We start from the raw sequence: 26318 nt of genomic DNA, 5'->3' as shown, positions 1-26318 counted from the left end.
AGACTGCCTTCCATGCAGGGAAGTTAAAATTTGTGGTTGTTTGTATTTTTGGATGCAAATCTGAATTTCTTATTTTTAGATCTCGACAACAGCGACACCTATCAGGTTCAAAACTATCCTATTTTTCAAGCCCGAACCAACCATACGCATTCACAAAATTTCATTGAAATCGGTTGGGCGGTTTCGGAGATTAGCGTGTACGAACACAGTGACACGTGATTTTTATATATTAAGATTTGCGGCAAGTTCCAGAGTGGAATTTACTCACATTATCGCCCTGGTATAAGACTAACATTCAGAATTGAAAAATGTCTTGAAATGACTTTGCTCGTGTTTTGTGAGCAGATCCGAATAGCCAGGTAGTTTGGCTCAGGGCCGGCCCTGTGCGTATCCCTAATTTGGACCGCCATTTGGAATCAGTCAAATGGCTTCGAGCCAAATGGCTCTTCCGTAAAAGATTTGTAGCATATTCGAACTTCGAACTGGCGTATCGTCGAATGGCTAAACGTTTGTAATACACCCCTGTAAAATCCATTAGTATGAATACGTCTCTAATATTACGTAAGTGGGCGCATATTGTTGAAAATAAATAAATAAATACATGAGTCTGTTATCTAACACGGAAGACGGAATGGTTTCTGTCCTAATGGAAATAGTAGGATAATGCCTATAAAACCGATTAGTATTAAGGTTAAAGGCGACGTTCGTCATAGATGGCGCTAATTAATTAATTTTATTAAAATACTCTCTTTGCATGGTATTGGTTTACAATATTAAGACAAATTATTTGTTTGCGACCGTACATACGCAATGTAAATATGAATAAATAGTTTTGTTCGTTTGTAATCTTAATTATTTCCTGAAAGGGATACAAATCCAATATTGTACCGATGATTCAATCCAATATTTTATTTGTATGCCTTCCTTGAAAGAATAGAGTTTATATACTGACGAAACTATTTATTCATATTCATATTGCGTATTTATTGTCGCAAACATTTTTTTTTCTTAATATTGTAAACATAGACTAAATACAACACATCAATGATTGTAAAGCAATACCTTGCATATGGCGTATTTTAATAAAATAAATTAATTAACGCCATCTACGATCACATAGATTATAACTAGCGTCGCTTTTAACCTCTGGGAAAAGTTAGTTTGATAAACAATTTATGAACTAAATAATGCGATATGGCCATTCTTGTCGCCTTGCGATAATGTTGGTAAAACCCAAAGATATTAGAAGAACGAGATGTGCTATGCGCAGTTCGTACTGAGTGGAATTGTTTTGCCGAGTGTCGCCGGTTTTGTTCACCAATACTACTGCACACCTTCGCTTGCGCTAAGGTATCCGCACTAAAACATAGAACAGATTTCTGTGCGTACACGTCCCGATACCGTTCAAAGTACCCTAATTAGGTAGTACTCTGGCTACGGTCCGGCGGCCAACATAGCATATCTCGTTCTTCTAATATCTTTGGTAAAACCCCAAATAATTCACCGTAAAATGCTAGAGAAACTGTGGATACAGGGTCAGCCATAAGCTAAACGGCGCATGATGGGAGTAAAATGAATGAATTTATTTATTATTTATTTATTAATCTTAAGTTAGCTCACATCTTCGTGTGTGCTAATAGTTTTATAAACATATAAACATGTACATTGTTTGGCAAACATAATCTTTCTTTAAATATTTCACTAAAGTCACAAAAAAAGAAACATTAATAATTGAGATAGACATATTTTCTTAATTCATTTTTGAACTTATTAATATTTTCTATCACAGCAATTTCCTTCGGGATTTTGTTATAGAGTTGAACGGCCTGGTACATCAGAGATTTTTGGGTGCTTGTTTTTTTTCTTGTTGGCAATCTAATTTGCTTAGATTTTCTCGTCCCGTGTCCGTGTATCTCGTTATTGTAATTTATTTTTCTTTTCAGTTCCTTAGACATCATCCCTAAGTTAATTTTATGTATAAAAATAAGTACATTCAAATACACAGTTTGCTTCACCGTCAAAATATTCAGCTCCTTTATCATGTCTCTTATCCGTGTGTATATGTTGCGCTTAAGTATTATTCGCATTGCTTGATTTTGCAGTATTTGCATTTTTTTCATTTTCTCTTTATTGCAGAGAAAAAGAATACTTGAACAGTAATTAAAGTGTGGTGATATAATTGTATTGTATATTATCTGGCATGTTTCTTTATTTACTTTGTTTCTGATTCTACCAAGAAATGATATTTTTTTTGCAATTTTTTTAATTGTATAGTCTGCATTTTTTGAGAAGTTCAATTTTGAGTCTATAATAACACCTAGATATTTAATTTCTTCCACTTTTTTATGATTTCTCCATTTATAGAAACCTTTGGTTCCTCGTGCGTATTTGTTCTGCCTATATGCATGTATTTTGTCTTATTTACATTTACGTAAGAATGAATTAATTAATGAATTAATTAATCAATAATATTCGGATGATTTGTATTTTTGTGATGATTTTTTTTTGATTTTTTGATGTGTTGGGACTATTATAGTATGTACACGAGCTACGAATTACGGGAAAGAAACGAAGCTGCAAGCAACGTTTTACGCCATTTGCGGTTGTTTCGTTCATTCCCCATAAGGTTCAGTTCAGCAGTTCGGCTCTCGTATGTATACGTAGCATTAGATGTATTATCATGTAAGTACCATCAGCATCTTGACAATTCGGCGCCCGGAGCGGACTGCTCCAATTGCGCCCGCATAGGGCCGGCCCTGTATGGATAATGCTATTCCATACAACATTATTCTAATTCGTTCGTGGAAATCCCAGGTGGGGTTTCAACTATTTGTGGTTTATGCGATGGAGTAAAGAATTAATGTTTGATTTAACTCTTATTCGGTTGTAAAATTTATAATTTGGATGCGATGCGTGAAAAATAAGCCGACATTGCTCAGTGGTTTCACAGCACCGGACATAAGGCACGGGTTCGATTCCCGTTGGCGGCTTTTATTTTTACTCGGGAGATATTTTCAATTTGCATTGATATTTCAGGCGACTAATTATTGCTTATAATTATTTGATTTGCAGATTAAATTATAGTATAAAGTTGTATTTGCGTGCGTGCTCTTGTGCAGTCCATAAAACTAACACAAAGTGTAAAACTGAGCTTGTCCAAAAAGTAATATTCATAAAATTACCTACACTTTTGCTCATAGATTTGTTGTAGTTTATCCTGCATCTTCTTATTTGGGAAGTGTGCACAGCTTTACAGCCTCCATGAATTAAAAGCTGGGACTTATTTTACAGTTCGAGCGTTTTTGGAGTGACAATATTTCTTCTTGTGTTAAAAAAAAACATTTCTCTTCAAAGAGCATTAACATAAAATAGGTAAGGGTTCAAAATTTATAATAAAAAGGTTCCCAGCCGCTACTGCATTGTATTGAACACTTGGAGGATTCGAATTTATTAAAACAGTGCCAGTCAAAATGTTTCAACGTATGGTACAGATAAATTCTTCCCAATATTTTAGTTGGTTTTTGCTAACCAAAAGTACCTACATTATTTTGTGCCATTATGTTGACTGTAATAGCTCTAAGATCGCATTATTGATATAATTCGGTAAGTTCCAGTCACAGCAGTCTAGGAATGACCCATTGATTGAGATTTTTGATCTATTCAATAATCTGTATAACCCCATGGAAGACACAGGCCAAGAACGGTTAGGTCACGTGACGAACTTACACAGGCGTGATTTTCATGTAAGTACCAATATTACCAACACTGCCAGAATTACACACAACTTGAAGAGAATTACATCTCAAATTACACCTACTGGAATTATACAAGTCAAAAAACTTATCCTAGCCGAACTTTGTTTTTTTTTTCAAACGTGACATTTATTTAGCACACACAAACACTCTAAAATGTATACATAAAACACGTGTAATTCCAGTTTCTGTAATTTTTTTCGTGAGTAATTTCGTTCATATGTGTACTGGTTCCTACTGGAAGCGTTCTTATTTAAAACTTATTTCAGTATATGTTTAACATTTTTAACCCTCCGTCAGGCGCACCCAAAGATATTAGAAGAACCTAATATCTTTGGGCGCACCTATGGGCGAACCGAAATCGGGCGCACCCGGCCTGAGAGGCCACCTATATATATTTTAGCCCCCATCTTTCACTATATTAATTCTAATACAAAATACTTGTCGGGTAGTCTTTACTAGGATCTATAGAAAGGAATTAAACCAAATATAACACAGAATAACCAGTTTATTAAATATTACCAACCATAATCTAAAATAAAACTAAACAATTTTTCGAAAACAGTGTTCAAAATAATTGGTCAAACCGAGCTCCATAAAAGTAATAAAAGTTTTAAAGTAATACAAATTTAAAGGTAAGGTAGGTGGTAGTCTCTATTGACTGCAGCCGTAGCCAGATACGGACGATAAGGTTCCCAAATCAGCATCCGAAAAACAAGTTTGGCACAGCGCGTTTACGTGGAGTAAACAGATCGGTTGATGACAACCTAAACATTCGTAATTCGTCATCCTCCTAAATCCTAATTGAAAGACGCATATTCCACACTTTCGCCTTTTGGGAGGTGTTGTAGGGAATGTGGGTTTTTTTTTCTCGTGAGAAAAAAACCTTTTCAAGCGAATTTTCAACTGAATCGGCATTCCACTTGTATTCAGACTTCGCCGAGCTAGTTGTCCGATATCGCTCTCATCGCCTAAATCTTCAACCAAAGCTGGATCTTCTGAAGCATCATCACCGAGAAGAAACTTCACCATATCATCAACATCATTGCGTTGAGAGAGATCATATTTTGTAGCTATTTCGGCAGAAAAATATGTATATAACATTCCAGAAAAGATAAAAACTGAAATTATAATTCAATCGGGCGCACCCTGCCTGAAAGGCCAGGGTCCAATACAGCACGTATTTCTCAAGATACTGATGAATTTCATACAGAACAGGCATAATTAAGTATAATGAACAACTGCACATAAAAATATGCTTAAAAAACTCAAAATTAAAAACCTTCAAAATTGTGACGCAATCGGGCGCAGGCGGTCTGTGAAGCCAGGGAAGGTGTAAGTGAGCTGCGTAAAGACCGACGACTGACTAAAAACGGGCGCCGTGTGAGGTTCCTAAAGTTAGGCGAGTAAAATGAGGGAAGGGGCGGGGGGCCGCCTTTGAGAATTGGAGAGGGAAAAAATGTCTTTCGCTGGCCTCTGAGGCCGGCTGCGCCCGACGGGGGGTTAAGTCGTGTAAGTTTGTGCAAAATATAAAAACTACGCAGTCTTTAGAGTTTTGTCCTCATCGGATGCCCTCACCCTCGGCAGCTGCCTAGCTTGCCTAGGCCTAAATATGGTATTGATATGCGGTCTAGTCTGTCCCAATTACAATGATCTCATTCTTAATTTAAAATGCCGAGATCATATCTAGTTATCGCAATAATCACTCTTAATCACGTTCTCATTGGACCTCATGGGGCCATTCCCGGAGTCATTTATTTAAATTCCACCATTATATTGATGGCTGGATGTATTCATTCAAATTAATTCACACTGAGAAGTTTTGAAGGTTGAAGTGGTAATAAATCCGCGGATATTAAAAAAGGAGATTTTGTAAAACGTAACAATTTTTTTAAATCCTTAGGACTCTATTTTGACAGAAGGGATGGTAGGAGTATTTCCAATTTGCAATAAAATAACATATAGATGGGAAAATTATTACGTTCGCAGATGATACCCTTATATTGTTTGCAGGAGACGATTGGAAGGAAACACACCACCTTAAACAGAGTGAAATAATGGCTAGACAGCAATTTGCTTACATTAAACGTATCAAAAATTAAAAACCTAACATTCAGTTCTACTATTGCAGGGCAACCCCAAACACCTCACCGCCTTACAATACATAAAACTAACTGTAAATTTGAAAATAATAACTCTCCATGTAAGTGTGAAACCCTCGAGTGTATTAAATTTATTAAATATTTAGGCGTTATAATTGATAATAACCTCAAATGGATGAACCAGATTGAAAATGTAGCTAAAAGATTGCGCATACTGATTCACATATTTATTTCATTACGGGAAATTTAAAAAAAAAACAAGAATTAAAAAACGTATACTACGGGCTGTGTAACTCAATCATAACCTACGATTTCATTGGGTCGGGAGGTACAGGAAGAACAACATTAAACCGTTATTGAAGGCACCGAAATCTATTTTACATGTTATTATGAAGAAACCTTTTAGATATTCGAGCGACGCTCTCTTCAAGGAATTTAATGTACTAGATGTCCGACAGTGTTATATAAAAAAATAGTAATCCATGTTCATAAAAATAAAAACAAAATGAAAACAGCCGAACACAAACATCAAACCAGAAGTAAGTGGAGAAATGGCCTTTCCGTACCAACAAGCAACAAAGCGGCTTATTATGTATTGCGAACGTTATTGTCACCTCAATTTTTTGTCGTTTGTGTAAAAATAATATAGTAATAAAAAATTTCACAATTTTTGTTTCAATTGTGTTCGGAATCCTTGGTTTCATAAAGCTGCAGATTTTATTCTTTTGTGGTTAACTTCTAGGTTTAAGTATAAAGCGTGGTGTTTTATCTTTCTTACACCGTTTAGATTACATTTCTCACTATGATAGTAAGGGAGATAGAACGATTTCTATGAGATCATATGAGTTGTTCCCATTATTACCGAGGAACTGGTTTTACCGGCTGCTGTGGACATGTTTAATATAATGATCGGATAATCTGCGGGGAAACTGCTTTCGAAGATTCCTTTGTCGAAAAAACCACTAATCGAAGAATTCAGCACATGGCTCAGGATCTGAATGATTAATTGCTAGAAAAAATTATAGGAAGTGAATTTGGACTGCAACTAGATGAGGCCACGGATAGCAACAAGGATGGACGTCTCACGTCTGCTATGTACGTTTCCTTGATGGTAGTACTATTGTTGAAGATCTTCTTTTCTATAAAAGCATTAATGGAGGTGCTAAGGCTCATGATCTGTTCGACATCCTTGACACGTTTATGACGGAAAATAATTTCGAGTGGAAAAAGTGCATCGGTGTGTGCACTGATGATGATCGATCAATGTCTGGTTGCTATGGAGGATTACAAGGGCTGATTCGCAGCAAAGCCCCTGATGCTCTGTGGACCCATTGCATCATCCACAGAGAACCACTCGCATCGAAATTGCTGATTCTGCCACTGAATCTCGTCCTAGAATGCGGTAAACTACATAAAAACTAGACCACTTAAAGCAAGATTTTTCAAAAAACTATGTGAGGATTTGGGAGCCGAGCACATCTCCCTTTTGTACTACTATAGCTAGCGATAGCTCTCAAGTGCCAATGTACTATCTCGTACGTTTGAACTGCGATAAGAAATTCACACTTTCCTGGAAGAAGATGATCATGGGAACGCCAACAATTTCGTGGATGAAGACTTTCTGCTGAAACTGGCATACTTGTGCGACATATTCGAAAAAACTTAATGTCTTCTATGGCCATAACCTGCACATAATTAAGCTTGTAGAGAAGATTTCATCATTCGGGAAAAAAAACTACAAGTGTGGAAGAGAAAAATGAGTGATAATGGAAGCAGAGATTGCTTTCCAATATTGCAACAGTACATTGGCCATAGTGGAGTAAAGGTTTCACATAACTTGCTGAACCTTTTCACAGAGCACCTATCACAGTTAACTGACTGATTTGCAAAGTACTTTGCAGAAATCCAAGTGGAGAAGTTTGTGTGGATCCAAGATCCATGCCGTGCTCAAGCTCCACAAGATTTTACTACGCAAGAAGGAGAAAATCTAATTGATTACTCGAGCGACAACAGCCTACAAACAAAATACGCTTGTTGGGATTTGACGGAGTTTTACGTAACAGTCGAAAATGAGTATCCGATTCTAAGTGCAAAAGCTGTAAAGGTCCTCATTCCCGTGCAAAGCTTTTCTAATTGTGACACGACTTGGAAAAGTTTGGGAGCCCCTAGTCTAGGCTATTACTAATCGAAAATATGTGATTGAAGATGTGTTGCGAAAATTTTAATGTTTATAATTAATATATTGAAATGTTACGCTAATTTGAAAAAATTGGCCAGTGTCTCTGTCTCTGTAACATTACAGAGTTACTTTTCCGCGTTCTGCATGACCGAGTAAATAATGCATTTTGCGCATTAATGTAATATTCAAGTGCATGCACTTAGGTTTGATTACTAGCTGTCCGTGACACGCAATGTGTTGGGTAAATTAAGAACCCAGCCTACGGATGCATTTTCAGTCTGCTTACAGCGATATATTTCTAAGAAAACCGTGATTAAAGTAATCGAATGTCATTCGCTGGAAACAGTAAAGTTATTTGTGTCAAATCACTCTGACCGTAAGGAAAATATTAATTTTTCAGTAATGCTTCCACATTTGTGACTGCTATTTCTTCTGAAATGTAACATTTTAATTGTTATACATACTTAAAATTCTTTTGTGTTCCTCGGATTTTTTTAGAAAATACCTACGTAATATTGTGATTAGTCAATTTATGTAATTAAAAAGTTTTCGTTTGATTTGGCAAATAAAAATTGAAAAATCTTACTTGGAAATGACAATAATAATAAAAAAATATCCAGTTTTTACTTCGACTTTTTACTTAGTACCAATATACAAAAATAAGTTTTTACTTCGACTGTAAACTGGGCATAATATTTAGAATTCTAGCGCAGTCGAAAATATATTAAAATCGCGTAAGTACCAATATACAAAAATAAGTTAGCGAGTGAAGTTTTGGCGCCCCTTGTCAAAATCAGTAGACGCCGAGGTGGGTTTTTTCACAGAATTTGAACAATTTATCAAATTTCAAGTTCTGCGAAGGTTCTATTCAAGTTCTGTTATTATATCATTGTTGGTCAGTTGTTTCACTCCAAAACTGAAATAATTATATAACTTGAAAAGAACATTCACAGAACAGGAAAATCAACCTTGAAATTTGATGAATTATTCAAATTCTTTGAAAAACCCGTCCTTAGAGTAACAGTATTAGTATATTGAACACTGTAATTAAACATACTTGAATGAATTGTATGTATGTGTAGCGCCGTTTTATCAGGTATTATCAGCGCCTTGGCCATTGAAAATTCGGCGCCCTGAGCGCCCGCATAGGGCCGGCCCTGGGTCACCCCCAAGTGACGTTATGTTTGATGACTTAGCAGGGTGCCGGATTCATGGGGTGAGTTTTGTCTACGTCTTGGCGGCTGATGATTCTGCCCACTTATTGCGTGGCAGGCCGGTAGAGGGAGACTATTTGACCTCTCCAGCATCCATCGCCTTGAAGGGATGCATTCATATTTCCGTCACTCCTGGACCCATTGACTCCAGATTTTGCCTTCCCAGAACTGGCTCTCCATCCTTTCCTTATAAAGACCATTCACACAGCATCCCCAAAGATGACATAGGTCCTGAATGGCCTCCTGTGTGGAGCTAATGTTAAAAAAATGTTGGTACCTAATAAGAGGTGAAATTTTATCGGCGATTTTTGTACAATTCTAGGAAAACTTGTAGGTACGAATATTAAACTCCGAAATTAGTAGAAAATCATCTTGTGTCACAAACATGCAGTGATCTTTTTTTAAATCTGTAAATTTGTAATAGATTACATTATTGATTAAAATTATTTTGAGAAATAGATCCTGGTACTCGTAGTTATTGGTTAGTTGGAAGTTGGGAGCAAAGTTTACATAATTGACTGATCGCAGCGAAGTCTTACATTAACTCAAGCGCTTTGCATTTCACCCGTCTGTAAATTTGTTTGTGTGTTCCGTGTCCGGTCAATCCTGTCAAGATGGTAGCCGTGTTGGATAGTATCTTTTTACTCCGCCAGAGTTCGCACGAGGGATACCAGCCTTCAAATCGGAATAATCAACATTACTGTTTAGAGAACCACTGGTATAACATAACACAACACAAGCTAAGATAAGAATTTTTGAACACAATTGTAACGATTATTGATTAATAATTATTATAGCTGATGTTTTGATAACCAGCAAGGTACTTCCCCCGAAACATCATATAAAATATGTATATGAACTACGACGCCTGAAATAAAATTACCCGCAAATATATCGACATCGTTTCCACGACAACGTTTTGTTTTGACTTACGGTCTGACGTTAGCATAACACGCTTTTGTCAGGAAATTTATTTGACAGTGGACGTAATAATATTTATTGACATTGGTTTTATTATCTATTTATTAAAATGAACTTTGTTAACAGTTTAATGTATTTTTTAAAGTTCTGTGTAATATAATTTTGTGTGTTATGGCTTTTGAGTGTTTTCAGTTTAATGTCTAAAAGTGACTATATATTGACAGTAGATTTAGTAGTGCGATTGGTAAGTCATTTTCTTTTCCATTAATGTAATGTAATAATAAACAGACTAAAAGTCGTCACAATTGTACGTAACTTACGCTGTAGAAATAGTGAGTTGGTTGAGCGATCCAAAGCATCTGGTTTCAATTTAGGCGTCCTGGATTCAATCCTCTGCTTCTTCTGCTAGCAAGTCCTCCATCATTGTACAATCAACATTTTCCGCTCATGATGATGGTAGTAAGTAAGTACGAGGAATTCAAATATTCTCAGTTTATTCATAGCTTGGGAATATTTATCTTTCTTTAATGTACACTTGAATGCTGTGCAATTATTTATTTACTGTTAAGAATGAATAAATAAATAAGATACTTTACAGATAATTCCTATTCACCTTATAAAATGTCCATATAATAAAAAAAAATAGTTTCTTTTTATGTACAGCCAAGCTGTTAGCTATGGCACCCATGAAACATTGAAGTTTTTATAGTTTAGTTTTGTAAATCATTATCTTGGCTGCACTCTTATAAACATTTGCAAGCTTTTAAAATAAAGCTCTAGTATATAAGTAATACATTTTGTCATTTGTATTAGGTAAGTTCCTATGTCAATAATAATATATGTATTTTAATCTTTCAGATCAATTGTCCTGGAGTCTGGCTGTGTCCAAATGGACTTGTCTCTCTATCTCTTAAGATGCTGGGAAGCAGGTCCAGAACTGCAGCGGTGACGCCCATATTTCCTCTGATCTTTAACACATCATTTAATTTTACAAAAACATTCAAAAATATTGATTCAGAATCAAAAGTGCACGATGTCTTAGGTAGATATATTTTTAGCACTATTTTTTTGATTTTCTGCTATATTTTTCTCAACACTTTTCAATATTTTTTTAACATAATCATTCATAAATAATTGTATGAAATAATGTATGAATGTGAATGAAGCAAGTAGTGTGAGCCAAGGCTAGGTTTTTTGGTAGTCAACCCTCTCTTCCTACCCATGTAGAGAAATAGCGTGATGGTTAGTCAATGAAGAAGTCACGGGACATGGAACATTTTTGTGATTTTACAGGAACTGAGAAAAATAGTTAATCTATCTCATTTTTGTACCATATGGCGTTTTTAAACTGCATAGCTTGGTCAGTTAGAGTTTCGAACTACTGACTTTTGCCAAAATGTGTAAAACTCTCAATAAGTTTTCAAAGGGACTAAAAAACAATCTTCCTAAGCGGGAAAACCTTATTCAAAGGGACTAAAAAAAAATCTTCCTAAGCGGGATAAATTGGGCTATTTTTTTTAATGAAGTCTTCGAGGGACTGAAAAAACTAAACTTCAAGCATGTTTCATTGTAATGTAGTGTAAAGCATACTTTAATTTTTTAAACCAGCTCAAGATATGCATAGTCATTTAATCAGCCAGGTATTGCACAAACAAGGAATATTATTTTCATAGATTCTACCTGTTAACATTTTGCGACTTGTTTTTCAATGAATTGGTTTTAGCTAGAGAAATGGTACGTTGCGAGTTGTTGCAGTGGCCAAATGGCTATAAAAAAGGTCAAGGCAGAATTCTTGCCACATATGTTGGAATCCTTGAGGATTTGCTTTATCCGCCTGAAGTCTGTATTTCGTCCCAAATTGATCTGCTCATGAAACCAGCCTGCTTGTTTCCAGTAAGCTATTATGTCTTTATCTCTGTGAATGAATCCTGCCACACTTTATTTATAGCAGATTGTATTATGATTAATTTACATATTTTAGGGAATTCTGGCTCCAAAAATAGAAATAGTAAATAAAGCAACTATAAAGAAGATCGATGAGAAATCTTCCCGTGGAAAAAGTAATGATCAAAAATTAATTTCTGAAGGGCAAAACAATAGTGATCAACATATTATTAACAGTAGAAGAACTAGCGCTCAACCGACAACTTCTTATGATAGAAGTGACAATATTCGTCCAGCCCCTGCTGATAGAAGAAATAGTGAGATACCAAGTTCTGACAGAGAAACTGACAATGCTCCATTAATGTCTAATGGCAGAAAACATAAAAAGGATTCTTCAAGTGATAATCAATATGATACATCCCCTCCTTACCCAGACAGACGTAAAAATAAATGCACATGTAATCAAAGAGACAAGTCACCGATGCACCAAAAACCAGTCTGCCACTCTCCAAGAAATAAACTGTAAGTATCAACAGTTAGTATTATATGTATTGTGATTTGGGTTGCATTATATTATTACAAACATGACATGGATGTCTTTGCACCCATCATATTAATATAAATATTGTAATCTGTGTTTACCATGATATGTTTAAGGTTTATATCTAAGGCTAGGCTTTTGTATGTATCTCTGATAATTGGCTGTTCTAGTCAAAGTAATATATTTTTATTTCATGAACTCTTAATTAATAACTTTAAAATTTGTAATGCAAGAAGAAATCATCGTAGAATATCTTCGAATGGTAGAAGTGCCAGTGGTCAACAACTTTCGAATGGTGCGGGAGGTAACAGTCAATCATTGTCTTATGATAGAAGAGACATAAGGAAACCAATATCTAATGGTGGAGAAAACATTAATAATGGAGATATTTCCAACGGTATGAGAAATGATATTGAACAGCCATATCCTAGTGATACAAGAATTATTATCGACAATAGTAGAAGACATAGTGCCCTGTCAAATTCTAATGATAAACAAGAAACTGGTCAGTCAATATCAAGTAACAGAAGAGACAGTAATTTACCAGCTTTTAACGATAGGAGAAATAGTTCTCAATCGATGCCACCGATGCCTAAAAGAAGTAAGTCAATTTCCAACAGGAAAAAAAATAGTCAGCAACCAATTGAAAATTTTCAACAAAGATCTTCCAGCAGAAGAGAAACAACAGGCCTCCCTGTCTCAAATAACAAGTGGCCAAATTCTGACAACCGAAGAGAAACATTTTCTAACGGTATTGATCTGTACAATGGAACAAGAGATAGTGGACTTCCAAATTCAAATGACAAAACGGACTTTAATCAAACAAATTTCAATGGAAAATCACTAAAGAAGAAGGATTCTAGACATTTTCCTCCTCTATCAACTCCATCCAATAATTCAGTTGATACAAGTAGATGTGCATTACGCAAACACCAAAACCCAGTTTGTCATTCTCCCAGAAACACACTGTATGTATACTTAAATGATTGACTATGTTTCTTGTGATTGTTACTATTTTTACCCTATAGAATGTTACCATATGTCATCCACTGTGAATTTAAAACACCAAAAAATTGGAATATTATATATACAGTCGATTCTGCTTAATTGGGACACATTGGGCCTGAACATTTTGACCCAAATAAGCGGCTGTACCTAATAAACGATGTTTAAGATAGGTAAAAAAAAACACAAAATTATTGTTTATGGAGTTTTTTATATGTATGTATCATTGATTAGTTGGTCGATGGTATGTTTACATAATATTACATTTATTAGTGTTCTCTTGAATGTGTTTTCAAAGCATAATTAAATTTTTAAAAAAAACTTATTAGAGAAAAATAATTATGTTCTAACTATAGGTACCTATGTTATGAATAGTAAAACTGAAATAGTCAAAGATTGGTACGAATAACAAAAAACATCCTGAACAAATAGTTACATATTATAATATGTAACAGTAATCCAAAAAATGACTTGCGGCAGTACTCTGCGAACTTAACAACTTTACGTTGATGAATGTCAACACGCGGCAAACAGCCGGCAGGAGTGAAGTCTACCGGAAACTGCCGAATGAACTCGGAACTTCCGTTACGCGGCGCATGTTCTCCCCTCCCTTCACCCGCGCCGCATACTGCACGTCAACAATTCTTAACTAAAATTAGCTTACATCATTTACTTTTATTGCATCAACCTCAGATCAGAATTTATGCCAATTACGGTGTCTCAGAAAACCGAAGTAAATGAGTATTAGTTTCTTTATTTGGTTTCTGTTTCTTGGGTTTTGGCCTAAATAACCGGCTGTCCCGATAAACCTTTGTACCAATTAAGCACAATCGACTGTATTATATTATTCTCAGTATAAATTTATGTAGGTTCTTATAATTATGTTGATTATCTTTACTTTACTCTTTTTGATAAATCATTATTAAAATTCGATACTCATTCCTTTTGATATCTCAACAGAAAAGCCGATTAAATTGACTGCATAGAAGTACTTTGAGACTAAATCGGAATTTTGTTGTTTCTCACACAAGTTAAACCAAATGAATAAAAACTAGCCATGGCCATAATTGTACAGTGCAAAGTAGGTTATAATTTTCATATTATTTTTAATCTTTTAAGAACTAAGGTTATTCCAACTACTACTGTAACAAATAAAACATGTATGAACCTATAAGAAATGTCATTTTTCGAATTCATAAACATACCAAGGAAAAACAAATAACACTGTAAACTTATGGTGTGTAAAACTTTCAAAGTTCAGATTATCAAAAATTTCAAGAGACTTTGGAGGATTGTGATTATCGCCAATTTAAATGGATTGTTGGCTGGATGGTTCTGTGGTTCTCCAATCCGCAGAATCCATGGTTGCATGATTACTCTCGGTGTGTAAAATCAGAATTCGAATATTTTAAATTCAGTTTTTATTTTAACAAACTCAGTTTACAATTATTATGAACAAAGCAAATTGCGTACGTTAGAGGGGATTTAGGGCTAAACCGGCGGCTGAGACCACAGGAGAGAGAAAGAAATGATTTCCCCGTAAGGCATCACGAGCGAGGTTGTAATGTTACCAATCGCACGTGAATGTGGGGAACTGTAAATATTATTGTTATTTTCGGGAGATGTGAACTCCCTATAAGTTACCCTACAAGACAATTAAAACACTACAATTTTTTATAAAAATAATTAAAAATAATAATTAAATTAAAAATAATAATAATTGGATAATTCATTTAGTGCTGTTTTTCTGAAAAATCAAGGTCGCTGTAATTAGCCCGAAATAAAATAATATTTTTCTGATTGTAATTCATCAAAATATAAATAGGTACATTATCCAGTCGAACGATTGCTAACCATATTTAGGTCTCATTGCTCTAGGCCTTAAACGATGGCTACCCATATTCAGGTCTCATCGCTCTAGGCCTTGAGCAATGGCTGCTTAAATTTAGGTGGACGATTTTTTAGAATTTATGTCAATTTATTTTTAAATTTCCGCTCAACTGTAAAACCTACAAATATGTGATAAACAATGAAATATAGTTGAATTCATTGGCTTTTAACCATAGTAAGCAGTTTATATGTTTATCTATTAATATTCGGAGGTATGATTTTATAATGAACGCTGTCAAATCCAAAACCGAATGCCTAGAAATATCCGGCAATCACTCAAGGCAATTATTTTGTAAATACCCCAACTGCTCAAGTAGTTATACCATTTATTGTAGGCATATTCATATTTTGTCTGACATTTCATTTTGGGAAATCCAATTTTTCTGATACTGAAATGTTTTGATTTTGAGTTTCTAAAATCGAACTTAGGAGGTTTTTACATGTAAAACCTCCTGCAAGCAGAAGATATTTACAGTGTTAATATCTTTGCGTTATTGTAGATAAGCAGTTTTACTCACAAGTTGATAAATTATTAAACATAAAAAAATATGGGAGTAAAACAGATATTTCATAATTTTCTTTGTTATCATCATTGTCTTCCATGTTTGGTTTTCAAAAATGTATTACACAATGTTCCTTACAACTGCTGTAGTGTCATTTTTTAAATATTCCTTTATTTTGGTTGTCTTTTGTGTCTATTAAAATGCTTCACACATTTAACTTTGTGTCAATAGGGTTTTAACCCTGCTTAGTGCAAAAATACATTATCACAAATTTTTCATTCTCATATGTAACCAACAGGGGGCCTACTCTGTATCTTTCGAAACTTTCCTGACGCCGGTTTACCCACTTCACAAACCCGTATTAACCCTTCCCTTATAGTGTTAAAAAATTCCTCGTCTTCCGGTGCTATACACTCAGTACATATTTATGTATTGTAATTACTTAATGCAATACTTAAATGTATTGCTGAGGAATACCAAAAAATTTGAACCTTATGTTTAGTATATTTACCGAGATATTTTATTATTTATAGACGATGTTCACTCAGTTGACAGCACCGGCAAGTAAAGGTTAAACCCCGAATTTACTGGTCTTTTATTTTATTTTTTTTTTTTTTTTATTCTGGATAAAAGAAAATTACATTTTTCACTTATTTAACTAGAAATAACATATATATTACACATAAATATATTACACACTGATATTATTCACTTTCATTGTTTTGTTGATTGAGCATAAAACTGAGCAATTTTTTTTTAAATGTACCTATACTTTTTTCATTTTTAATTTCGTCTGGGAGGCAATTGTATATGTTGCTTCCCTCGTAACCAATGGATTGCTTGCCATAATGAGTATGTATGGTGTTTAAATGTATTTTATCGTGTTGCCGTGTAAAGTGTGTGTGTACTTGGGACGTTTTAATGAGTTCTGTATTTGTATGTATGAGTTTATTATTTATTTTATTTATTTTTTAGTCTTAACCCGAAAGATACAGAGTAGGGCCCCTGGTTAGGGTGTTCTTGATGTTAATGGTTAATTTATATTACTTTCCAGGTAAATAACGAAATATTTGTAAATAATGAAGTCTTTTATTTGTTTTAGAAGTTCTTCCCGATCATCTTCTGTACCCCCAATAAAAATGAAAAAACGACGTTCGTCAAAAGTTCGTGATTATCAGAAATTTGTGTGAGTGTAATAAATTCTTCATTCCTTTATTTTATTATCGTCGGTGCTATAACCTTTGGGCGGTATTTCGCTGTCTTCTTGATCGATAGGATAACGTATATTAATAAATAAACAAATAAATACTCTCAATAGGTACAAAACTCGGCTAACTTATCCGAAATATAGCCACTATGCATAGGTTCCTAGCGAATAGTAAACTCGGACTTTATAAATAAATAAATGTAACCTATGAATAAGCTATCAACATGAAACACCCCCTTAGAGTCCTGCTGTGTGCCTCCAGTTCTTTATGCCCAAGGACACTGTCTTAATCACTGAAGTCAGGGCCGGCCCTATGCGGGCGCAATCGGAGCAGTCCGCTACGGGCGCTGAATTGCCAAGGCACGGATAATATCTAACACATCGCAATTGAGATTATTATTATTTGCATGAAACGGCTCTACATAAACATACAATCATCCAAATATTATTGATTACAGTGATCATCTACCTAATACCTACTACCTAGCGCCTAGGCATCCACTGGTTTAGACAAGGGGTGCCAAAATTTTACCGCACCACGCGCAGTTTGGCTTAGGGCCGGCCCTGACTAAAGTTATCAACCAACTATCTTTATTGATAAGTGTTAAATAGGGATTCGAAATGAAATGTTTTTAGACACTGTAGTAACATAATCTGTTGGCCAGGATAATTCATTCACTTCTTCGAATGTACATTCATTCATTTGAAGTGTATGAAATGCAAACGCAAACATATGTAATTCGAGTTGGCTTCATTTAATCTGAAGCCGGTCTCTTTTACAGTTTTTTGAATAGCAATAAGCTTTAGCTTAGAATTAAAGTGGTCAAATCCAATAAATATTATTATTATTTAACCTCTATCAAAATTTTTACGTAACATTACAACATTTACTTTAAAAAGTTGTTAAATACTTATATTTTACCTGAAAACAAGTTAAAACTTTTGGTTAGTTTATAAACATTTAAGCTTGGTTGATATTATAACAATTTTGGAATAGTGAAAAATTGTATTTATCAAAAAGTGATCAAATCCTACTCTTTTACTTTCGAAATTGGTGAAATCCATTTCGACCAAAGATAGTGCAGTATTTTACCTGATCTATTATGGTTGAAACCGATTCCGGAAACTGACATGGAACCAGTTCCCGGTTGATTTCCATTTGGCTGTTTTGTCATTTTCTTACAAGTTTCTAATATTTTTAATTTTTGATAAAAATACTAAAGGAAACAGGTAAAAAAAAAACGATTTCTCAGAAAAATGCTAAAACATCGACAGTACCATGGTTGCCATGGTTTGTACATTCCCGTATTTTAAGGTTTGATATTCCAAACTTCTGTATTTTAGAATAATGCATTAATAATAACTGTAATAAGTTGACACGATCTTTTTAATATTCATTATTTTATTTCACGTTGTTGCCTATGTTGATTTTGTGTTTAGTAATACAGGTGTACAAGTATATCTATAATATTCACTAAAAATCATAATATTGTTTGTTTTTATTTACAGATTAGTGTGTTCAATGAGATGTTCAGATACGGCTTATTCCGAAGATAGTGACAGAGACCGCCAAAGTTCTGATTCAAGTAGTAACTGTAGTAAGGAAATATCTGATACAAAATCATATCCATCCCACGAGTGGTACCAGTGCGAGTTGTGCTCAGAATATGACACCACCTTTGAAAATATTCCCGAAGCTATAACTAAAAGTAAATATAAAATCTTGGATGTGCACCTTGAAGGGGACTTGGAATCAGTGTGTACTATAAAACTGGCTACTAAGATGCATGAAAGGTTAAATAAGATATTGTCAAATCGTGGTAGTGGAAGAAGAAATCGCTAATGATGATTTTATAAATGTTTGTTTTTAAATTTTTTAAATATTGTTATTGAATGCACATTGTTTACTCTTTGATTTACTCTCTATTGAATAAATATATTTTGTGTGGAAAAACACAGATGTCACCGTATTATTTTTTCACAGTAAGTTTTAAATCGATAAAATTTTTTTTTTTGTTATTATGGGATAACGCACAGGAGCCACAATAGCACAGAGCCGTAAACAAACCAAAGAGTATTTTCCACTCTGGAACGAAGTGCAAATGTAGGTTTTGCATATTTATTTTATTTTGATTCTTTGTGCAAAAGATACCGGACTTCCGACCGGCGACCTCTAGTTCCTAAATAAGGATCTTACCACTCTGTCACGGAGGTTATCAAACAAATTTTAACTTACCACTAACTGATCGCACGCACTTGATTAAACGCAACGGCTTTGGAATAGCTGAAAACGCCAAACCGCTTACAAACATGCACTGCGGCTGGCGTTTTTACTTAATTCTATTTCAGCTTCTTAATTCTATTTCAACTGCTGACCCTGTACAAATCGCAAGTGCTCCCTACTGTCGAATTTGGCAGCCATCTCTGGTCCGGAGCCCCTAAATACCTGAAAAAAACCCTTGACTCTGTGCAAAAACGGGCGGTCCGTTTGATAGATTCCCCAATCTTAACAGACGGACTGCAATCTTTAGAGAACAGGCGTCAGGTAGGTATGCTGTCCTTGTTCTATCGGTATTACAATGGAAGATGCTCGGAGGAACTAGCGTCATTGATCCCTTCGGCACCGGTGCGTAGTCGGGATACACGCCAAACGCGCGCCCAACATTTGTACACAGTTGACATTTGTCACATGAGAACGGGTCGCTTCTACGATTTGTTCTTAAGTTCAACAGCTCGGCTGTGGAACGAACTGCCGGCCTCTGTGTTTCCTCCCTCCTACAACATGGGACTCTTCAAGACCCATGTTCACTCCTTCCTCTCCACAAAAAGACCCTCCACACAGCATCCCCAAAGATGACATAGGCCCCGAGGGAAATTATTTTCTTCAGGGCCTCCTGCATAAATGAACCACTCACTAGATCAATATCTTCGGGTTTTTCGTACTGAGCCCATGGGTCCTAAAGTTTGCCATAGATAAAAGTCTGTAACTGAAAAATATACGTCACTACACGACATACTCACCATCGACTAGGATAGAAACTATAAAAAAGGCGTAACCATAGACAATATAATTCTCATTCGGAGCCAACCCCATTGGCTAGCCTAAAATCGGCCAATGACAGCGGCCTATAAACATGCATGAAGTGCGCACTGGTTTGTGGAAAATATACGTCACAAGTCAGCCATAGATATTACCGTGTCTTTTTTTCTGACCCACTTTTTTCTCGGAGTTATACCCCCCTGGCCTCCTGTGTGGAGTTAATATAAAAAAAAGTACCATCATGAACTTTTCTGCAATATTCCAAAACCGCTATGTTTAATTGCAGTGCGTGCGGGCGGTTAACGCCCATTGGTTGTGGGACTGCAAATGGTGGTGGCTGGAGTGTCCAGTGTGTAATGGAAGCAACATTAGCAAACCAGTGCTACACACTTCAGAAGACGTTGGCAAATTTCAAACATCAAATCAGGGACCTGATATTGATCAATATGGAATACGCTTAGTGCTGCGGCTGATGGTCATTGCCATTGCATAAGATGGGATTTAAAATAAAACTTGGAAAATACAAAATGACATATTGTCATCGTATTTAAACCTCGTATCTCAAAATTTTATATTATTTAAACTCATTTTTAAGCCACAAACTGATTATAAGCTAAATTGTGAAAAATGCTTCACCTGGTACATAATTAAAATATCTTATAAAGTACCATAAATGGAGTTGCGAAGGGTTTTCTGTGGGTTCGCCGCCCGAAACAGTAAAAAAAGAAGATTTTATAGTAATAATATTAATTTTTAATCAGTGTGAATTCTTGGATTCGCGGAACGATTCCTTAGCTCGTAACATATTTGTTAAAATAATGCTGTATCAATTCTGATGCGCTGTATTTCAGCAATATCCAAAAGTTACCATGCCTTTCGAATTTTAATACCATTCAGTTTTACATTTATCTCTTGTAAAAGTTGATTTTCATCAATAACTTGTTAATTTGAAATCCAAAACAAGAAACAAATTGCTTGTCGAGAATCACATAAGGTTGTCATTAGCGACAACTCAACTGCGAATATCGAAGGTTGTTAAACCCTTCAGTAATTATTAAAAAATGAAAAAAACACATTTTTAATTAATGAATTTTATTTATTGAACATATCTAGCCAATGGTTCCATGATAAGTCAACACTGTGACAATTCAACACACTTTTAAAAAGTGATACAAAGTCATTAAAAACGATTAAATTTTTTTTTTAAACCTAACCTAACCTAACCTACCTAACCCAGTTAGTAAAGTTTTTGTTTCATCACTTTCCATGACTTTATATAACCTTTTAAAGATGTGATGAATTATCATTGTGATGATTTATCCGGTCACCGTAGCCAATACGGGACCAAAATTGGGCTGAAAGTCTATTAAAAACTAATAATGCCTGATAAGCACAGAACTAAAAAAAAACCTAAAAATATTATACATAAAAAAGAGTATATTAAGGAGTGGTGTTTCCTGCAGGAAAAGTTTGTCTGAATTATCTCGGGTGTGGGAATTTCCGCACATAATAGCCGCCTGAGTATACTTGGCGCGGTCCTTAAAGGGTTTAAAAAGGTAAAATCTGAAGCACCGCATTAATTATGTTTTAAAATATTTAAGTTAAATATTATATTTAACTTAAATAAACAATATTTAAGTTTAATTATATTGAAAAATGAATTTTCGATGTGTTTTCTTTACACAAGATAAAATACAATTGTACCAACCCAGCCACGAGCACTCCTGTCCTGGTGAGACTGGTACACTAGTGGGCACTGATTTGTTAGGACTCGGAACACATGCTCTGAGGATGGGAAGGAGGTGGGAGTTAATTGACCGGTATACATGGCAACCTAATAAGCCAATATTGGAATGTCGGATGGGCAGGAATAAAGGAATTGATTGAGCATTAGTTTTCGTTTCTTTCGATAATTTTTGTTTCCCATTTCTTCTCGCTTCCAGTTCCTGTTGTTGCTTCCCTCTGCTTCTTGCTTCTCGCTTCCAGTTTCCAAATATAGCTAATTTTTTGCTTACTTCCTCTGGCTGCTTCTTGCTAACTGCTTATCGTTTCCAGCTTCGCACTGCTCAGTGCTTCTCACTACTTCGTGCTTCCCATTTTCCGCTCCGGCTGCTTCTCGCTTCCTGCTTCTTGCTTCCCGATACTCGCTTTCTCACCAGGACTAGACTAGTTCTACCGTGACTAGACCCTCCCTGCCCTGCCATGTGTCCAAAGCACTCTCGTGGATTTCACGTTAGTTAAAAGGTGTTCCTTACTTCCTTTCCCTTATTGAGGCAGTTTTATGTGGTAACTATTTTCTATTGTAAGTGAGTTCCTTTCCAAATAACAACATTTTCTTCTTCTAGCATTCCGTCAACCACCATAGAGCTCTTGTGGATTACCTACCTTAATAAAAAACCTAACCTAAAGTATACTTCCAAAGGATTCTGTAAATGTGAGATTATTGTATACTCGTCCAAATAGACTAATCTATGTCACTCAACGGATTCATAATGTTCATCAGAGCTTAGTGCTCCATAATCTCTTTACATCTATAAATATCATTAAACCAGAAGAAATTCCCTATACTCCCCAAGAGAGTGAAGTATGATTAGTTGAGGCTCACAGCTGAACATCCCAAAAGACAGCCAACATATCTAATTTTATTTCATTCGATCTAAGACTCTTGTCGTCATTAATTGACGATTCAGGTAGAAAAACCAATACTAACTTCTGGATAAACAATCTGAGAATTCAGGTGACTTTGTATACTTGTAAAACTCTAAACTCATTGTGAATATACACATATTCTCATTGCGAGTTCAAGGGGTGTGTTTGAAATGGCAAATGTTTTATCACTCAGTATTTTAAGAACCCTCCGGTTTACAATAAAAGTGGTTGTCAAAATTAGGTAGACATGTTGTGGCCGTATCTCCAAAAAGTTTAAGAGATAATACCATTGATGGAATACCGAATGTATTTGGCAGCTTGGTGGTTATGTACTTGTAGTTTTTTGAATCTTCATCTGTATGAGTTAGAAACATAAAAAAGTGAAATTTTGGAGAAGGTTATAAATAAATAGACACAGAATAATTTAGATTATTGTATTTTTTGATGATTTCATTCACATATCGAAATAACCTTTGTATATTAATTGAAAAACAAACTATGAAAAGCTTTTGCTTCACATGGAAAGCAATTTGATTGATTGATTGAAACAATAGTAAAGAATAACAAACATCAATGTAATGAACGAATAGAGTAGTTTACGCAAACACTGTGGGTGAACAGTAATAGTAATATGTAGTAATAGTAACAATAACAGATAACAGAAACTACGGGCTTGCTTGCTTGCTACAAAGCTCCGGGGTGGCTCGGCTCGGCTCTGCTCAAGTCCACTACCGGGTTGGTACTCAACACCCAAACTAGCAACAAATGGTAAGTTCTGTGGACACTGGAAGTTTCTCTATACACTATTGATATACACATTTTAAACAATTAAATTCTTTGTATTGGACTACCTAAAACAGAAAACATCAGCAGAATGTCATCACACGCAAGATATATGTTTATTTTGTTAAGGATGCTATGTATGTATTGTAGATACAGCTATCTTTTTGGTTATATCGTGATTAGTAAGGTTTATCTAGGTTTTTGGTTTTCTTACCACTTTATCTGTTGGAAGGACTAAATACATTAATCATTCTATTACAAATGAGATTTACTTAAAATGTGTTTACGATTTCAAACAAAATATGCAAATATTTATAATACATATCCGCCAGGTTTTCAAATTTGGCAAATTGAAAAGTGCATAACTTCAGTTTTCTTTCATGTTAATTGCATGAAATTCGAAAAGTGCTTCAGGTCAAAATTGAGAATTGTTAAAACAGATAAAACAGTGTTAATATCTCATTTCGTAAGACTAACTTCATTATCTGGTGAAACACCCTGCTTTAATCCATATCATGTTAACTCTAGACACATTGATCATTACAACTAATTAAATACTATTTTCATTTTCAAGAAAATCCAATGCGCAATGTCCAGCACTGCAGATCGAATTAACTCTCCTTAACTCTTTACTCGCATTAATACATACAGAAAAGTTGAGATTTGGCGATGATCAAATGTTATTTCTATGTAATGTACATTCAGTCATTCAATCTTTGTTGTAAGTAAGGAAATGATTACTTAAAATATGCAGATGTAACCAATAATGTAATTGTCTGGTAATGCCTAAGGGCCTCACAACTACATCCAGACGTGAAGAACCGTGATGCATGTAATGGTCGGTCTGAAGGTAAATGAATATATTGTGCAGCAATGTTTGGTAATGCCTAAGGGCCTCAAAACTAAATCCAGATGTGAAGAACTATGATTTATGTAATTGTCTGAAGGTAAATGAATGTGTTGTGCAGCAAAGTTTGGTAACAGCTACTGGGCCTCACAACTATCGAGAAGTAAAGAATAATTTAATTGTCTTGTGGTACATTGGTGTAACATGGTGCAGCATGTTGTCTGGTGATGTCTACGGGGTCCACAACTCTATCCTCAAGTAAAGAATGTGCCACCACAGTTTATGAATATGGTGTGCAACAAGGTGTTTGGTGTCTGGCAATAGCTACGGGCCTCACAGTTACCCAGAAGTAAAGAAGGCTCTACTGTATGACAGTTAATGAATGTACGTATTGTGCAGCATGGTGTCTGGTAATGGATATGGGGCCTTACAACTCTATCCAGAAGTAAAGTGAGTGGTTCATGAAATATACATTAAGATAGAGTATCTATGATAATCTGTGAAATCATAAGGGTTACTTATTTATTACAGGAACACTTTGATCTTGGTGGTAACCAAATGGACAACACTGAAGAACATACAGTTTCTAATGAGATTGTGTTCTTGTTCTTGCGAATGTGTGTTCGCAGGAACATAAGGCAACCAACCGATAATGTGAATCTTGTGCACTACTTCAGTGTTGTCTTACAATAAGTGATCGCTCAGGGCCCACATGGACGACTGATACAAGACTTTACAGCTTATGAGATTACATCCTTCTATTTCAATGTCAAAGATAATAATTGTAATTTATGAAAAATAAATAGCGGACTAAAATAACAGGACCTGCCTTTGTTTCAGTTCAACTGAAATACATATTTGTATGGTGATATATTCAAGAAGAAAAAGGAACATGGAGAATACAAATTAGAATAGGATTAACAACAAACACTGAGTTAAATTTTTAAACACTTACACTATGTCTTGTCAAATAAATATTAATTTAAATTTTTGTTAACATTCTTAGCTATTCCAAACCGCTTGATAAATTTATATCAGCAAAACACTCTCAATGGCACCGGCCAACTTTCCAAGCATAATCTCCAATCAAATGTGACATCCAATATTTTATACAACATTTGAGAGAAATAAAACATATCACACATTTATTAAATTACGACTACATAGAAAAGCTATCATCATCAACGCGTCCATAAGAAAGTGGGTTTTAGCTTTTTCTGTCGGCCACACGGGGCACTGCCCCAACACACTAGAAAACAGTTACCTACCTACATGGCAAGAGAGAGCAGCGTAATAATAATGAAACAATCAAGTACAAAGTTGCCCCATACATAACATAGCATGGCATGGCTTCTTTCATAGAATGCTGTTCATTGCCTGAGGCGCCACCAGCCCTGGACTTTTTCCGTCAGTTTCTTACAGAGGCCCAGCAACCTCCGTCACATCCCACCCTCTCCTTCCGAGCCCTCTCCTTCTTCAAGAGTCACCTGCAAGCAAACACGGATATTAGTTACAGAACCATTCCATTCATCACATTCACGCCTACGCCTTCGCCTTCTCACAATATCAACTGTATCTACCTGAAATCTTATTTTGTCCAGCCGACTATCCGGCCTGTCGGATAGTGGAGGCTCATCAATGGGTGCGGGCGGCGGTGACGGCGGGATCATGCTCTGATACCAGTCCCTGTTCTCTTCCAGGGTGTCCAGGATGTCCTGGGCGTCTGGGTGAACGAGGTCTGCCCATGTCTCCCACAGGGGATGCACAATGTAGTCTATGAAACCAACCTGGAAACAATACA

The 26318-nt window shown here is 35.4% G+C and overlaps 2 protein-coding genes across 7 annotated transcripts in view; one reads left to right on the top strand and one right to left on the bottom strand.

Moving 5' to 3' along the window:
* Positions 1–10225: 10225 nt before the first annotated feature.
* Positions 10226–19113, top strand: LOC149426433 (uncharacterized). 2 transcript variants are annotated; one of them, XM_089636933.1, is made up of 6 exons: positions 10226–10412; positions 11027–11210; positions 11892–12061; positions 12150–12574; positions 17097–17177; positions 18708–19113. In XM_089636933.1, exons 1-6 carry the CDS (start codon positions 10365–10367, stop codon positions 19039–19041), a joined length of 1242 nt encoding a protein of 413 aa, XP_089493059.1. In that variant the 5' UTR covers positions 10226–10364; the 3' UTR covers positions 19042–19113. The 2 variants fall into 2 exon arrangements, with proteins under 2 accessions (XP_089493059.1, XP_089493058.1); XM_089636932.1 differs by having other exon boundaries at positions 17094–17177.
* A 4194-nt stretch (positions 19114–23307) lies between these two features.
* Positions 23308–26318, bottom strand: part of dnc (phosphodiesterase dunce) — a 622938-nt gene continuing 619927 nt past the window's right edge. For all 5 annotated transcript variants that reach the window (XM_089651457.1, XM_089651448.1, XM_089651438.1 and 2 more), the window contains 2 exons: positions 26098–26304; positions 23308–26004 (listed from right to left, as the gene is read on the bottom strand). In XM_089651457.1, coding sequence (XP_089507583.1) covers positions 25957–26004; positions 26098–26304 — 255 coding nt within the window. In that variant the 3' untranslated portion in view covers positions 23308–25956. The remainder of the gene's footprint in view (positions 26005–26097; positions 26305–26318) is intronic.

The sequence above is a fragment of the Hesperophylax consimilis genome, chromosome 1 (genome assembly GCF_061612785.1).
Source record: "Hesperophylax consimilis isolate HC1 chromosome 1, BYU_Hcon_1.0, whole genome shotgun sequence".
Lineage (NCBI taxonomy): Eukaryota > Metazoa > Arthropoda > Insecta > Trichoptera > Limnephilidae > Hesperophylax > Hesperophylax consimilis.
Note: the sequence above shows the minus strand (reverse complement) of the source record. Positions and strands in the feature narration are given on the sequence as shown.